Source organism: Sceloporus undulatus, chromosome 2 (genome assembly GCF_019175285.1).
Source record: "Sceloporus undulatus isolate JIND9_A2432 ecotype Alabama chromosome 2, SceUnd_v1.1, whole genome shotgun sequence".
NCBI classification, from domain to species: Eukaryota; Metazoa; Chordata; class Lepidosauria; order Squamata; family Phrynosomatidae; genus Sceloporus; species Sceloporus undulatus.
The window spans coordinates 217520717-217538059 of NC_056523.1; the positions used below are offsets into that span (position 1 = coordinate 217520717).

At 43.1% G+C, this 17343-nt stretch overlaps 1 protein-coding gene across 8 annotated transcripts; it reads left to right on the forward strand.

The window, feature by feature from the left end:
* Window positions 1–3854: 3854 nt before the first annotated feature.
* On the forward strand, window positions 3855–16722 carry SLC25A51 (solute carrier family 25 member 51). Of its 8 annotated transcripts, none has more exons than XM_042455097.1 (3): window positions 3877–3943; window positions 10958–11050; window positions 15233–16722. In XM_042455097.1, exons 2-3 carry the CDS (start codon window positions 10995–10997, stop codon window positions 16146–16148), a joined length of 972 nt encoding a protein of 323 aa, XP_042311031.1. In that variant the 5' UTR covers window positions 3877–3943; window positions 10958–10994; the 3' UTR covers window positions 16149–16722. The 8 variants fall into 8 exon arrangements, with proteins under 8 accessions (XP_042311036.1, XP_042311031.1, XP_042311039.1 ...); XM_042455098.1 differs by lacking the exon at window positions 3877–3943 and adding an exon at window positions 7662–7777; XM_042455099.1 differs by lacking the exon at window positions 3877–3943 and adding an exon at window positions 9783–9800.
* The last annotated feature ends 621 nt before the right edge of the window (window positions 16723–17343 follow it).

A 17343-nucleotide genomic window follows, 5' to 3' on the forward strand; every position in this document is an offset into this window, starting at 1 on the left:
AGGGCCCAAACAGACAGGCCAAAATAAAGCCGCTTTGGGTCACTTTGGAGGTATGCTGTTTAAATGCTGCATGCGTCCTAAGAAGCCGGAAGCCACTCCAAAGCCACACTCCAGTGGGCCCTCCTTTGGGGCAATGAGCCTGGCTTGGAGGTGAAGGGTTTGGGGAATACTGGGGGATGAGGTGGGGGTCTTTTGACACAGAACCACATCTCCAAGGAAGGCAGGCACATGGATGTCAGTGGGGTTTTGTTTCCAAGGGGAACTTGCTCAAGGCAACTTTGTCGCACCCCTGAAATTTAATCTTGCACCCCCTCGGGATGCAGACACCACAAGCCGGGAATCCCTGGTCTAGTAAGACAAGACCAATATATTTATAGCAAAGTTAAAAGATATAACCGTGTTAGTCAGTAGAATCAGTATGTAGAGAGATCTTATAGCACCTTTGAGACTAACTGAAAGAAACGAGTTGGCAGCATGAGCTTTCATAGACTAAAGTCTACTTCCTCAGATACATTTAGTGGAGTGGAAGCAAGGATAGACTCACTGTATTATGCCATTGGTGTGTGAGAATGTTAATTCAAATTCCTTTGTGTATGGAAATGAAGTGGCAAGGCCATCTCAGGAAGTAGACTTTATTCTAGGAAAGCTCATGCTGCCAATTTCTTCCTTTCAGTTAGTCTCAAAGGTGCTACAAGATCTAGAATCATAGAATCATCTCTCTACATATTTATGGCAATAAGATAATGCCAGCCCATTAACACTAAACGTTGATACTCTGAAGTGGCATGGCAGTGGGGAATCATAGCCACCAGATGGCAATAGCACATTATCATATTTATTTGTTCCATTTTTGTTTGATCATTGATTACCTGGATTTTGTGACATAATGGTTTGGATGTTGGACTAGGACTCCGGAGGCCAAAGTTCAAGTACCTGTTCGGCCATGGAAACCCACTTGGTGATTTTGGGCACGTCACACTCAAAAGTTCGTGCTGCCAGCTTCTTTCTTTCAGTTGGTCTCAAGGTGCTACAAGATCTCTCTACATACTGATTCTACAGCCTCAGAAGAAGACATCCAAGGATAGTGGTGTTGACCATATAACAAATCCAATAACATAAAACCCCCACCAAACTAATCCAGTGTCCTCTGGCTAACCAAGGCCTCACAAAGGATGGAGCCATACTGGATTGCAAAGGAAGTATGTTTTTGTGTTGCAAATGGATGTTAAACTTCCTGGACTGTGAGAATCTCCCAGTAGCCACATGACATCTGAACTGAGAACAAAAACAGCAAAATGCACTGCTACAACTAACATCTTCCACCCCCCCCCCCCCCGTATGTTTTTTAACACAAAGCCAGTGGACCTTTGGAAACTTGCAACATGTATATTGTGCATTTTTGGTTGGTCCAATAAAGGTATCACCATAAGGTGATACCATGTGTTCCATCAGGTGGTGTGGATTTAAAGAAGTTGATTGAAATCTCTTCAGTATAGGGACAGTGAAAAAAAGCTGATAGGAAGAAAATCGACTCATTTGAGATGTGGTGGTGGATAAAAGTACTGTAGTGAGAATACCATGGACAGCCAAGAAGTCAAATGGGTCCTAGAACAGATCAAGACTGAACTTTCTCTGGAGGCCAAAGTGAATAAATTGAGGCTGTCATACTTTGTCCACATCATGAGGAAAAATGAATTATTAGAAAAGACAATGATGCTGGGGAAAGTGGAGGGCAGTAGAAGGAGAGGAAGACTACATCTCAGGTGTTTAGACTGTATCATGGAGGACAGAGGCTTGGGCCTGTAGGACCTGAGCAGAGAGGATGAGGACATGGGGTCGTGGAGATGTTTCATCCACAGGTTCACCATGAGTTGAAGGCAACTTGGAGGCAGTTAACAATAACAGCAACAAAATATAGTATTAAGTGTGTATAAACTATCTGAGAGAGGGCTAGCATAGTGGAGTTGTTTGTTGGACTAGGACACTGGGAGACCTTGGTTCGAATCCTGACTCAGCCGTGGAAACCCACTGGGTGACCTTGGGTGAGTCACACTCAGCCTCAGAGGATGGCCATGGCAAACCTCCTCTGAAGAAACTTAGCAAGAAAACCCTATGATAGGTTTGGCATAGGGTCACCATAAATCAGAAACTACTTGAAGGCACTACCTGAAATAATCCCTAATTCTGTATTAGGGCAAAACTTTGTATGTGTCCAGCTGTGATGTCACGAAACAGCATGTAAGGGTTCAAGTTGTCCAGAACTCTTCAAGCTAGATAGTAAACAAAGTGGGGAAGGAAACTCTTTAGTGTTGAAACTGTGATGTCTGAATATAGTTCGTCTCAAAATGGAGGAAATTACATACTGTACATTCAAATCAGCCCGAGTGCTGCAGTGAGTTTGGGTGGAAGGAAGCCTGTTCCAAGAGTTGCTGGGAAGAAGAAACAAGCAGTGGTTGATCCCCCACTTTTGAACATATAAAATCTAGGTCTTAACCAGATTTCTTTCCGCCCTAAGGCGAAATACATAGGTTCTTTTGATAGGTGAAACTCTATCTCTTGGGCAGGACTTTGTGGATTACTGAAGCATTTTGCACTTGGAAGTACAATCTGGTTTAGCCAGTTTAACAATCTTTCAAAAGAAACGTATTGCTGTCGCTCACCTTCAATGGAAGGCAATAGAACAAAAGACACAAAGTACAGTAGCTGCCCAGTCTTCAGATTCTTATGTTTGTTGTGGCAGTTTCTAATAGATTTGTTGCTTTTGCTTGGTGCAGGTTTTATTTTGTTAGGTGATCTACTGCATGTGATCATGGCAAGAAGGGATATAAATAATATAATAAACACCTTTAAAGGGCTTTCAAAATTGGGGGCAAGGGGGAAGGGATAATAGTTGCTCTGTGTGTATGAGGGGAAATAGTCCTCCATGTTTGTCAACATTCCCCAGGATGGGTCCTTCCAGATGATTTTGACTACAAATCCCATCAGCTGCAAAACCCACTGCAGAAATAATCCAGTTTGAGACCACTTTAACTGCCCTGGCTGTGCTAGGGAATCCTGGGAATTGTAGTTTGTTGTGGCACCAGATTTCTCTTCATAGGGAAGGCTAAATGTCTTACAAAACTACAATTCCCAGAATCCTCTAGCATTGAGCCAGGGCAGTTAAAGCGGTTCCAAACTGGATTATTCCTCCAGTGTGTTTAGGACCTTCCAACTTTTAACTCATGTAGCAGAAGGGTGTTTTAATGTGGGGGCCATGTGCTTTTTATCTTTTTATACCTATGCGTCAAATGTATTTTAAATGGTTTTAATTTGGACTTCTAACAGAAGTGTTAGCTGTATTTTGCTTTCCATCTCTGAAAGCCATTTTGGGTAGTAATAATAATAATAATAATAGTGCTGCTATTCCACTTTAAGGGCACGCTGGCTGCCTCTCGTTGCATTGTGGGGCTTGCAGTTCAGCGAGGCCTAAGAGCTGTGCGGCTGAGGATTCTAAACGCCCCTCCCTTGAGACTCCAAATCCCACAATGCAACGGGAGGCAGCCAGAGCGGAAGAACAGCAGCACTATTAACATTCACTGTTAATTTTTGTTGTTTTCCTCCCAAGGAAAGCCAAGGGCGTCAACCTTTCCTTGAGGGAAAAGGGGAGGAGGAGGAGGAGGGGCACGTCACGTGGTGTTTCTCCCAATGACGTCAAGCGTCCCTGAGGAGCCGTGTGAAAGGAGCAGGGGAGGGGGCGTGGCTAAGTCCTGGGCGTGCGCGCGCTCCCTCCTCTCAGCCGGCGCGAGGGCTTTTTTTTTTTTTTGCTGTCCTGTCAAACCCTCCTTTTGGCGCATGCGCAGTGTGTGTATGTGTGGCGCGCGCTTTCTCCATCCTGGGCGGCCGGATGCGCGCGCACACACACTCACTCACTCTGCCTTGAGACAGAGCCACCTCCATGAAGACGGTGAGTCAGTCCAGTCAAGCCAGAGGGCGGAAGTGGGGTGCCTTTCCCCTTTGGATCTCCCTCCAAGGGCAGCAGCGAGGGGGAGAGTGTGTGAGCAGGGGTCCTCCCCAGGCAGACAGGCCCAGTGTGCCTTCAAAGGGGGTGGTGTGTGTGTGTTTGTGTGTGTGTGTGCGTGCCATTGCCTTCCTCTGAGGCTGAGAGAGTGTGACTTTTGCCCAAGGTCACCCATTGGGTTTCCATGGCTGAGCCAGGATTCGAACCCTGGTCTCCAGAGCCACAGTCCAGCATTCAAACCACTGGCTTCAAAGACTGCTGCCTTTCCCTCTTTTATCATTATTATTATGCTATTTTATTGGCTGCTCCTCTGGTACTGGGCTGGAAATGGATTGAAGGCAAGTTGGGTTTGCATATGTGGGCTTTGAGGAGTCCAAGAGCAGGGGGGTTAAAAGGTGTAGCAAGATCTCCCCAGGGATATACATACATACATATATACAGTATAGGGGCACTGGTCCCAAGATACATACATATTGTGTGTGTGTGTATCTTGGGGCAGTGGTCCCCAAACTGTGCTCTTTAAGAGATTTTGGACTTCAGCACCCAGAATCCCAAACTAAGGGCACAGTTTGGGTACCACTGTATTGGGGAGATCCTTCCACACTCGGGGATAATACTGCTTGACAATACACACACACACACACACACACACACAGACACAGGTTGTCATGCAGTATATGCCAGGTCCATAGAACTGCTGAGGATTTAGTTGCCCTTCTCTGTTGTACAGAGTGAAATGCACTGTCATGACAGTCCAATATCTGGATCAAACCAAATGCTTTCCCACTCACAATTGCAAAGTGCCTCAAGCCATCCAGACCTTTTTCTATGTGTGCCCATAAAGTGCTGAATTCATTAAATGGATGCACGGTTACGCCACGCATGCAGACGTAGGGTAGAGTTCAGGATTTTAATCTGGACCATATACAGACTCAAGTCACACTCTCTCAGCCTCAGGGGAAGGCAATGGCAACCCTCCTCTGAACAAATCTTGCCAAGAGAACCCGACGATAGGGTTGCCTTTTGTTGTTGTTGCCTGCCTTCAAGTTGTTTTATGACAACCCAAAGGTGAACCTGTCACAGGGATTTATTGGCAAGATTTCATCAGAGGAGGTTTGCATTGCCATCCTTAGAGGCTGAGAGAGTGTGACTGGCTCAAGCCTCTCCCCCAGACCTATGATGGGGTTTTCTTAGGGTCGCCATAAGCCAGAAACAACAGCAACAATAACAGCACATAACCCATACATCTAGCATTGAGCCAGGGTAGTTAAAGCAGTCTCAAACTGGATTATTGGACCTAGCTGAAAGAAAGAAACTGGCGGCATGAGCTTTCATAGATTTGAGCGTACTTCCTCAGACAGTTACCTAAACTTTGCTCTTTAGGACTCATTACTCCCTTTATGTGGGCAGAGAGGGGCAATTAAAGTTTCTGATCTTAGCTGAAAACCGAAAATACTTGTTATCCTTCGTAGGGTTGTTAATAATTAGATGTCTTATTTGGATTTCCTGCATGGCAGGGGGTTGGGCTGGATGGCCCTTGTGGTCTCTCCCAACTCTATGATTCTAGGAGTCTTAGGGGACTCTCATTCATAGGGTTGCCATAAATTGAAGCAAACCTGATGGCAATTAACAACAACAAAAACCCTTTCAGTATTTGTTTCCCACTTTGGAGACTGGCGGAGTAAACGAATGCAAGAAAATTCTTGATGATAACAGAAACTGGGCATCTGTTTGTTGTGGATACTGTAGCTGGAACATCCCTGCACTACGCAGAGAGTTGGACTTCATGACATCCAAAGTCTCTTTCATTTCTGAAATTTGAGGATGCTGTAACCTTTATTGCCCAGGCATATAATACCATGAAATATCTCAAAAATGAAGAGCCCTGGTGCTTCAGTGGTTAAATGTCAGTGTTGCAGCCACAAGGTTTTGAGTTCAGTCCCAGGCAGGGGCTCAGGGTCCACTCAGCCTGGCAAACTTCTCTTCTTTGCTAAAATGAGTACCCAGCTTGTTGGGGGCAATTCACTTACACATTGTAAACCACTTAGGGAGTGCTTAAGTGCACTGATAAGTGGTATAGAATACTTGCTGTGCTGTATATTGAATCTCTTCATTCCTAAACAAGGCAGTTGTAGAAAATTTCCTCCATACCAAACGGCAGGGCAAAGCTGCCACAGTGGGTATACGGAAGCGGATACTTGTTTGTAATGCCGGCTGGAGAGGAGAAACGTAATTTATTTTTTAATAAGCATATTTATTTATTAAAAACGCAGCAATACATAATCCAAAAAATAAAGACAGTTACAATAACATCAACAATGACAAAAAACCTATTTAGAAGACTAAACAAGACAGAAACAAACAAAGGCGGGTTACAAACCGCCAAAAAATACGTATGGAATATGTATTAGGGTTAGGAAGTTGCATACGTACAACATGGCGGCGCCCCTTCCACATGGGGGCCGCCATGTTTACGTATCAGACACTGTGCGTCCGCACGTGTCGCAGCGTCTATGACGTCGCGAGTCCGCCCCTGGTGCCTCGCAACATCATAGAGGCGCCGCTTAAAGAAGCTCCATTTCGGAGCTTCTTTTTTGCTCCGCAAGGGAGCCGCGCAGTGTGGCTGCGGTGGCTCCCTTATGGAGCAAATGGCGACGGCGGCAGACCGCCTCAAAGCGGCGGTCTATAACCCACCAAAAAGACAGACTTCCTGAACTGCCTTTTAGACCCTATACTATTACATTCCATTTAATTTGTTTATTCCATTTTATAATGATAAACTCTCCTTCTCACTATTTCTATAATTCTCCATAGTATGCATCTATCATATATAGCCAAAACAGATCATATAACAATTCACATATTTACAGTTTGTGAGAGTGAATGGTGAATTGTGGAGTCTCAGTACAGTGACTGAACAGTTGCCTACATAGCCTTTATAACAGAGGCAGTCATCATAGGCAACTCATGCAGAATCCTGTTATAATAAAACCATGTGGTTGTTTTTCTTCAGTCTAAACTCCTTTTTCTGGGTGAAACTAGGGTTACTTTTTGACATTAAAAGCAGAAAGGAAGAAGGTTTCTTCATCCATAATGGTATTCAGGAGTTGAAAAAGAATTAAGAAGTGCTTTGGTGAGGTATGTTGGGCTGTTTAATAAACCTACAGCAAGCCATTTTCATGGAGTTTTGACTGCCTCCCAGGAAACAAAGGCACCTGCAATGCTAAACTTGCAATTGAACTTGCCCAGGACTGGGGCCGTGTGTTAAAGTAATATTGTTTTTGGTCACAGACAGTCTTTATATCCAAACCAATCCCTTTTTAGCTTCCCCTCAACCCCCAATCTCACCCTCCCAATGCAATGAAAATACTCCCCTTCCCTCAACAATTTAACCCCTTTACATCACTTCTCACAAAGAGCATATGTCTGAGCATAGCCCAGCATGGTTCTCTTTGAACACCAGGCCTAATGCAAAAGTAGTCTGGCAACAGTTTCTCCCTGCCCCGATCTTTACAAACTCGTTGCTTTTTTGCCATTCTTTAAAGAGGCTAAAATGAGGGTGGTCAAGTAAAACTTAGTGGAAAGTAGAGGAAGGGGGGTGGGAAGGGACAGAATAGCCATAAGTGTACATGCCAGGAAGAGATTAGAAAAGAATTTAGCAGCAGATGAAGGTTTACAAGGAAGCTGGCATTATATTGAGTGGGAATCATGTGGCTCTCCAGATGTTTTAGATTGCAACTCCCAGAAGCCCAACAAGAAAGCAAAGAGGAGATGTAAAAGGTGGGTGCATCCTCATGCTTAGTCAGTCAGTTGGAGGTATTCAGGGAAGGGGGCATATTTAAAGGTACAAGAGAGCTGGTGTGGTGTATTGGTGTGAGTGCTGGGCTATGACTTTGGGGATCAGGGTTCAAAACCACACTTGGCCATGGGAACCCGCTGGGTGACTTTGGGCAAGTCTCACTCCGCTTCTGAGAAAGGCAAATGAGACCCCCCTCTGATCAGATCTTATCAAGAAAACCCATGATTATGGTCAACATAAGTTGGTGTAGTGGTTGGAGCATTGGACTGGGACTCTGGAGACCAGGGCTTGAATCCTGGCTCAGTCATGTAAACCCACTGGGTGACTTTTGGAAAAGTCACACTCAGCCTCAGAGGATGCCAATGGCAAGCACTCTCTAAAGAAACTTGCAAAGTAATCCTTATTATAGGTCTGCCTTGGGGTTGCCATAAGTCAGAAATGACTTGAAAGCACACAACAACAACAAAGTTGGAACTGACTTGAAGAGACACAATAACAAACAGTATCTTTCTTGCAGTGAGCTTTAGCTACTTATTAGGAGAGATGTGTGACACTATGGCTTCTCCTCCCTGGAGGCTACACCCCAGTTCTGTTTGCTAAACATAAATGTTTGGTTGCCATGTTGACTGTATGTGGACTAGTGGGGAGGATAAAAGTGCAGGAAAGGTTTTTGCTTGGTATTGAAAAATGTGACATTTGAGTGTCAGTTTGAACCCTTCCTTGGTGCTTCACTCATGGAAGCCTCTGGAGAAAGGCTTTTAGAGATGACTGCAGTACAAGGACACATGAATATACAAGCGATGGGAAATCTGTGTCCCATCAGTCTTAGCCAGCATAGCCAGTGGTGAGGAATGCTGGGAAATGTAGTCTGACAACATTTGAAGGATTACATGATTCCCAGTTCTCTGTAGACATAGAAATTCCTTCAGATACTCAAGTCACAAATTGAGAAAGCTTTAAAGTTGAGCAGCAGTTCTTTGAAATGAACTCAGAAATCATACAATAAGTCCAAAGAATTCTTTCAACAGGTAACAGATGTTCCCAGTGACTGTCCTCAGATAGTACCTTAGCAACTGAAGTGATCCAGCTTGATGATAAGATGCTTAGGTCTCTGCCCAGGTCTGTTGATTTTCGTAATAAAAACAGCATATATTTGAAGCAATTCTGATTGCTACACACATGGATGAAGTAGAAGGGTTCATTTGATTTGTGTGCTACAAAATTAAATGTACATATTAGCCTTTATTTGCATAGTTGAGTCACTCACATCACAATTGACTGAGGTACTTAAAGTTCAGGCTGTTGTGATTTCAGTCTGTGGTTAAGCATGGGTTTGGGAGCAGATCCACCAGTTATTGAAATGATGCTTAGTCAATACTAGTTTAGAAGACTTTATTAATGGCAGGTATATACACATAATAGATGTGAAAAGTAACTATATGTAGGGTTAACATCATGTTTGAATTGTTACCTTGAGGCTCAGAGATGGTTTTCTAAGAAGTAGTGGATGCAGTATCATTACTCACTGTTAGCACTATCTGCACATTTTTTTAAAAATTAAAATATAAACTTTCCTATGCTTAGTATGCAAAACAACGTTTGCCTAATGGCTTATACTGTGTTCTAAATAGATTTATTATTGCTGAAGAGGCTGCCCACTTTTTGTTGGAGAGGCATGACCTGGTTTGAGAGTCAAGGTCTCTCATAGTGGGAAGTGAACTGCATTGATTTCTTAGGCAATAATTTTCATAGAATCATAGAATCATAGAGTTGGAAGAGACCACGAGGGCCATCCAGTCCAACCCCATTCTGCCATGCAGGAAATCACAATCAAAGCATCCCCGACAGGTGGCCATCCAGCCTCTGTTTAAAGACCTCCAAGGAAGGAGACTCCACTACACTCCGAGGAAGTGTGTTCCACTGTCGAACAGCCCTTACTGTCAGGAAGTTGCTCCTAATGAATTAAGTCGCCAAGGCACAAACTGTACAGCAGGACTTGGCCTTGTAAGTAAGTAAATCTAAAATTGGCCACTGTTTAGTCCACTGGATCAAACAGCAACCTTTATTCCAGATCTACTTGGGTGGTTGCTAATGCTTGGAAATTTAACATGGAAAAGAAAGAAGGAAGAATCCATGTTAGCTATATCCTTTAATTTTACTTGTTTTTGTTGTTTGTTGGGTACCTTTTCCTGGATTGAATTATCAACAATTTGGGGTAAAAAGAGGAATCTCATAACTGGAAGTGACTGGGAGATTTGTGTATCTGCTGTGCACTCACTTTTATGTTTTGTACTATCAGGAATCTGTCTGGAAAGTCACTGTGGTTGTGTGAGCATCCATTCCAACCATTCAAGCTGCTGCATTTGGGGTTGCAATTTTACACAGGTCTAGATTCATCCTGTTGGATAACAAGGTGCTGGCCAATTCTCCAGAACAGAGCAATCACTGACATTAACTTGGCTAATGCTTTTCCCTCCAGTTCCCATTCTGCATGTTAAACAGCAAATACAAGCAGAAGGAACACTCTCATGTGAAAAAAGAGTAATCTGGTAATTATTTTCTGAGTTAAGATCCAACAACCAGTCACTTCACTTTCGCGGGATACAAACCGCCGCTTTGCGGCGTTCCCCCGCCGGCGCCATTCGCTCCGTGCGGGAGCTGCAGCAGCCAAACCGCACGGCTCCCGCGCGGAGCAAAAAAGAAGCTCCATTTCAGAGCTTCTTTCCGCGGTGCACTGATGATGTCGCGAAGTGCCAAGGGCGCATTCGTGACGTCATTAGCGCCGCGACATGTCTGGATGCTATGCGTCCAGTACATAAAGATGGCGGCGCCCATGTGGAAGGGGCGCCGCCATCTTGTACGTATTGTATACGTACTAGGGTTAGGGGGGTGCGGAAGCACCGCCCCTTCCTAACCCTAGTACGTATACAATACATACTATATGGCGGTTTGTATCCCGCCTTACTTTCTGAAAGTGGGTTTTTGTTTGTTTGCTTTTTGAGAACATCCAAAAGTTAGTTTGTTCCAGCAAAAACAAGAAGAGCTCTGTGGCACCCTAAAGACTAACACATTTATTGCAGCATGAGCTTTCATGGACTATAGCCTTATCGTACTCTAGAGAAGTTGATGTTATTACTTTTTTTTAATGGTTAACCTTTCAGGTGCCACAGGACTGTTTGTTGTCTTTGGAGAAAGTAGATGTTTACTCAAGGCCCTGGAGAAGAGTCAGAAAATGAAACTGCTTGGGAGCAAAGGTGAAACTTAAAGTGATTTTTCTGTTTGTTTAGCTGAACAAAGTGAATTAAGACGGCAAACAATATAAAAAAGAAACTGTGTTTCTAGGGTCACCCTTCACTTTGTAATGGGAACAGGGTATATGTAATATATTTTGCCTTGATCAGACTTAACTCTCTCTCCCGCTAATTATACTGAGTAACTATGAGATGTAATTATGATGGAGGAGTTTGAAATCAGTGTTAGATGGACTAGGCAAGAGGAGATTCATTGGTAGTGAAGTCCCTAAAAGGGACTTCTTAGGCTGTATTGTTTGTTCATTAATTTTAAACAAGTCTTACATGTGCTATCTCTCTGTCTTCTTGTGTGTTCTGCCAAGTTCACATTTTTGTGAAAGTAAGCTTTAAATAAATGCAAACACACCTCATACTTCTTGGTGCTTTCAAATGATATTTACTTAGTGGAAGAAATAATCTTGGCAGAATAAAATTTTACTTTGAATGGGAAAACAGAATGTATGTTGTGAGAAAGCAAAACTAAATCATGAAGAGCTAGCCGTGACCTCATCTTCACCTGAATTTCTCCTTATTTATTTTCCCACTTTCATTTGTTTAGATGGGACTTAGGCTGCATCTGCACTGCAGTAATAATCCCAGTTTGACACCACTTTTATCATAGAATCTTAGAGTTGGAAGAGACCGCAAGGGCCATCCAGTCCAACCCCCTGGTATGCAGGAAATCCAATCAAAGCATCCCCAACAGATGGCCATCCAGCCTCTGCTTAAAGACCTCCAGGGAAGGAGACTCCACTGCACTCTGAGGAAGAGTGTTCCACTGTCAACCAGTCCTTACTGTTAGAAGTTCCTCCTAATGTTCAGGTGGAATCTCTTTTCCTGGAGCTTGCATCCATGGTTCCGGGTCCTGTTCTCTGGAGCAGCAGAAAACAAGCTTGCTCCTTTCTTAATATGACATCCCTTCAAATATTTAAACAGGAATATCATATCACTGCTTAACCTTCTCTTCTCCAGACTAAACATCCCCAGCTCCCTAAGGCATTCTTCATAAGGCATGGTTTTTAGACCCTTCACCATTTGAGTCGCCCTCCTTTGGACACGCTCTAATTTCTCAACATCCTTTTTGAATTGTGGTGCCCAGATTCCAGGTGGGGCCTGACCAGAGCAGAATAGTGGCACTATTACTTCCCTTGATCTAGACACTATACTTCTATTGATGCAGGCTAAAATTGCATTGGTCTTTTTAGCTGCCACATTGCATTGTTGACTCATGTTCAACGTGGTCTACTTGGACTTCTAGATCCCTTTCACACGTAGTTTCATTCAGCCAGGTGTCTCCCATCCTATATCTGTGCATTTTATTTTTCCGCCCTAAGTGCAGTACCTTACATTTCTCCGTATTGAATTTCATTTTGTTAGCCTTGGCCCAGCTAAAGCTCAGGTCATTTTGAATTTTGATCCTGTCCTCTGGAATATTAGCTATTTCTCCTAATTTGGTGTCATCTGCAAATTTGATAAGTATGCTCCCAATTCTGTCATCCAAGTTATTGATAAAGATGCTGAATAGCACTGGGCCCAGGACAGAGCCCTGTGGGACCCCACTGGTCACCTCTCTCCAGGCTGAAAAAGAGCCATTGTTGAGCACCCTTTGGGTTCGGCCGGTCAACCAATTACAGATCCATGTAACAGTTCCTTTGTCTAGCCCACATTTTACAAGCTTGTTTACAAGAATGTCATGGGGAACCTTGTCAAAGGCCTTACTGAAATCAAGATATACTATATCCACAGCATTCCCTTCATCTGCCAAGCTGGTAATTTTATCAAAACAAGAGATCAGATTTGTCTGGCATGACTTATTTCTCTGAAACCCATGTTGACTTTTTGTGATTATGGAATTGCCTTCTAGATGTTCACAGACTCTCTGTTTAATGATCTGCTCCAGAATCTTTCCTGGTATTGATATCAGACTAACTGGACGGTAATTGTTGGGATTCTCTTTTTTCCCCTTTTTGAAGATGGGGACAACGTTTGCCCTCCGCCAGTCTGCTGGCACTTCTCCTATTCTCCAAGAGTTCTCAAAAATCATTGCCAATGGCTCCAATATTACATTTACCAGTTCTTTTAATACCCTTGGATGTAGTTTATCAGGTCCTGAGATTTATATTCATTTAGATTAACCAGTTATTTTTGTACTGTCTCTATACTTATTCAGTGCTGAATTTCCCCTATTCTGCTCCATTATCGTCAGGTTGAGCACCCTTTGCCTTTTCTGAGAAGACTGAGGCAAAGAAGGTGTTGGGTAATTCTTTTCTCTGTCCCGTTAGCATTTTGCCATCTTCTCCACACAGTGGCCCTATCATTTCCTTCTTCTTCCTTTTGCTGTGGACATACCCCCCAAAAAGCTCTTTTTATTGTTCGTAACTTCTCTGGCAAGGCTGAGTTCATTTTGTGCTTTAGCTTTTCTGACTTTACCCCTACTCGCTATTTGTTTGAATTCCTCTTTGGTCATTTCCCAATTTCTTCAGCATTTCCCTTTTGAGAAACTCCCATCCATCTTGAACTCCCTTCTCTTTTAGTATTCCTGACCATGGGATCACCCCCAGTATTTCTCTAGGTTTACTAAAATCAGCTCTCCTAAAGTCTAGAATGCGTGTCTGACTATGCCTGGCTTCTCCTTTCCACTGTACAACAAATTCCAGGAGAACATGATCACTCCCACCTAAGGATCCCACCTCTTGCACCCCATTAACTAGATCTTCCTTGTTGGTTAGGATTAGATCTAAAATAGCTGACCCCCTTGTTAGTTCTTCCACCTGTCTTCCAGGCAAGTGAGGAACTGCCATGGCAGTTAAAAATTGAATAATCAGGTTGGTTTGTTTGTTTTTTTAAACCACAGGAGGGTTTTGTTTTTGTTTGTTTTTAAAATCATTTGGTTTAAACCAACTGGGCTTAAACCAGCCAATCCTGGATTTTATTATCCTGTACAGATTTTCTGTCCTCTAAGTCTTCCATAATATCAAGCAGACATAAATCATTCATCTAATTGAAAGAAGTGAGACAAGTCTAGTGAACCCTTTGGTATCCACTAGAGTTTGGTTCCAGGACCTCCGTGGATACCAAAGTCCGTGGATACTCAAATCCCATTATATACAATGGCATAGTAAAATGGCATTCCTTATATAAAGTGGCAAAATCAACGTTTGCATTTTGGGATTTCTATATTTAAAAAATATATTCAAGCCATGGACGGTTTTTTATCCATGGATATGGAGGGCTATATACAGGGACTGTATACCAAGACCATGAATTACAATAATCAGATACTGTACACTTTGTTATATAAAAGTCTTCCTGCTGATAGTTTTTAGAATAACTGGGGTGTAAATATAAACAGGAACCAGCATGATGTAAAAGTTGAGTACTGGATTAGGACTCTGGAGACCAGGGTTCGAATCCCTGCTTGGCCATAGAAACCCACTGGGTGACCTTGGGCAAGTCATACTCAGGCACATATGAACAAATCAAGACAGGGATGCTGTAAGTCAGAAACGACTTGAAGGCAAGCAACAATGCAAATATAAACACCTTGGCGGGTTACAGACCACCAAAAAATATCTAGCGACTACGTATTAGGGTTAGGAAGGTGCGGTGCTTCCGCACCCCCCTAACCCTAATACGTAGTCACTACGTATTTTTCGGCAGCGGCCATTCCAGACGGCCACCGCCATTTTTACATCTTGGACGCATAGCGTCCAGACGTGTCGCAGCGCCTATGATGTCGTGAGTGCGCCAGCGGCGCCTCGCGGCATCATAGCTGCACCGCGGAAAGAAGCTCCATTTTGGAGCTTCTTTTTTGCTCCGTAACGGAGGCGCGCGGTTTGGCTGCAGCGGCTCCCTCACGGAGCAAACAGCGGTGGCGGCAGATCACCGCAAAGCGGTGGTTTATAACCCGCCCTTGTTTAAAAACATACTATTTATCATTGTTAAATAAAGCATTCCAAAATCTGTTTTCCCATTTTTTCTAAAAAATAAAAAATGAAGAAGGGGAGACTTTGGGAAAAACTTTGGACAAAATATCCCCCCCCCGGGGGGGGGCTTTCACACCGCTATGCTTGGATTTTTCTGCATAAAGCTGAACTGAGTAATGTGCAATTTGTTCACTCATTTTATTGTTTTTATTTTTTCTAGAAAGAAACACTCCAATAAGGACAGAACAAATAGCATGATGGATTCAGAAGACCATTTTCTAAACAAGTCAAAAACTGACCAAATTGGTCACCGGATTGTAAAAGTCAGCTCAGGCAAACATTACGTCTGTGGTTATTGTGCAGCTATGACAAACGTTACCATCACCTTTCCCATCCAGAAGGTTCTCTTTCGCCAGCAGCTATATGGCATACGTACCAGGGACGCAATAAGTCAGCTGCAGAAGGATGGACTCAGGAATCTGTACCGGGGAGTCCTTCCTCCGCTGATGCAGAAGAGCACAACCCTGGCATTAATGTTTGGCTTATATGAAGACTTGTCTTCCATACTCCTAAGGCACATGAGTGCCCCTGAAATTTTGACCCGGAGTTTAGCAGCTGTGCTTGCTGGTACCACAGAAGCTGTTCTGACCCCTTTTGAGCGCGTCCAGACACTTCTGCAGGACTACAAACATCACGACAAATTTACAAACACTTTCCAAGCATTTAGAGTTCTTAGAGAGCATGGTGTTAGGGAATATTATCGAGGCCTTGTGCCAATCCTCCTTCGGAATGGTCCTAGCAATGCTCTTTTCTTTGGCCTGAGGGGACCTATCAAACAGTGTTTGCCGGAAGCAACAACCTACAGTACTCATTTGATCAATGATTTTATCTGTGGAGGGGTGTTGGGTGCTATGCTTGGATTCCTCTATTTCCCTTTGAATGTTGTAAAAGCCCGCATGCAGTCAAAAATTGGCGGAGAATTCCAGTCTTTTTCTAAGGTTTTCATGAAGATTTGGCTAGAGCGCGACAGGAAAGTGACGCACCTCTTTCGAGGTGCCCATCTGAATTATCATCGATCCCTAATTTCTTGGGGCATAATCAATGCAACATATGAATTCTTGCTCAAATTACTGTGAAAGATGTTACGGTTTGTGACGTTCCTTTTCTCAGGTGGGCATCAGACAACATTGAGCCGTTTCCAGGGAATAATAATATTCTGACTGGTAACACTGAGCTCCATTAACATTTTGGAAACATGATTGCAAACTAATAGTTCTTTCAGTAGGCAAGGATGTCAGTTGTTTTAAACAGTGCCTACTTCGCTTGGAATATAACTGAATTCACTGTTATTGATGGCCTTTCAGTCTGTGGATGTGTGAGCTGTATGGCTAAAAGGATTGGTTGAAACATTTCTGGGAATAAAAGATGCCAGAAGGTGGGTTCACCCAAAGCCTAAAAAACTGAATTTTACGTTGGCCTATAAACAGTTTCTTCCAGATCACCTTCAACTTTCCTTGACACTCCTAGTCATCCAAATAATGCACTTTGAAGGAATATAACTGGGAGAAGACTGATACTTAATTTTTTGCTTGGCTCTTTTGTAACAAATGGTGGGATGTTTCTATGATGCTTCGAATCACACACACACTCTTAAAAACCTGAAAAGAGACTGCCAAATTTGGAAAATAAATCTGTAGTGCTAGCATAAAAGATTCTGTTCAATGCATCCAACAGCTTTTGTTAGACTGTTGATATACGTGGCATATTGTCAAGGCTTAATATTAAATTTCAGAAACTGAGTTCACCCTGAGCCCTGTGACGAATATATCTGTTTAAAAATGTAAATACGAGGTGATTTGATGGGGAAAGGATGAGAAAAACAAAAATTACACGTTACACTGCCATTTATATTTTCAATGTGGATATTTCCTTGCCTGCCTATCCTGCTGTTTTTGTGCACCTGGATATGCTGAGCAGAATATGGTTTTCTTTTAACCGTGTTTTAGATTTGGGGAGCATGGTAAAAGTCACAAAAACTGCAGTCCCACTCAAATTAAACGTTCTAAAACCCCATTTTGGTGACATTTATATATTTTTTAAAATGTAGCAGTCAAATTGAGGAAGATTTTAGTGCACATAAACACAAGGGGCACATCTTGGGAGTTTAGCTGGTCTCATTTTCAGCGTATTTAACTCTGATAAAAAGGAATTTATAGAATTATTTCACTCTGTTCAGGCATGTCATTTATATTGGGGGATAGTAACCTGCCCCAGGCTTCTGAGCCCTTCCTCACCTCCTTTAATGTGAATGGATACCTGTGCAAGCATGCT

Coding starts and splice junctions, on each gene's coding strand:
- SLC25A51 (XM_042455097.1), top strand. CDS start 10,995: ATGTTTACTCAAGGCCCTGGAGAAGAGTCAGAAAATGAAACTGCTTGG. Junction 11,051..15,232: donor GAAACTGCTTGGGAGCAAAG/GTGAAACTTAAA, acceptor TATTTTTTCTAG/AAAGAAACACTCCAATAAGG.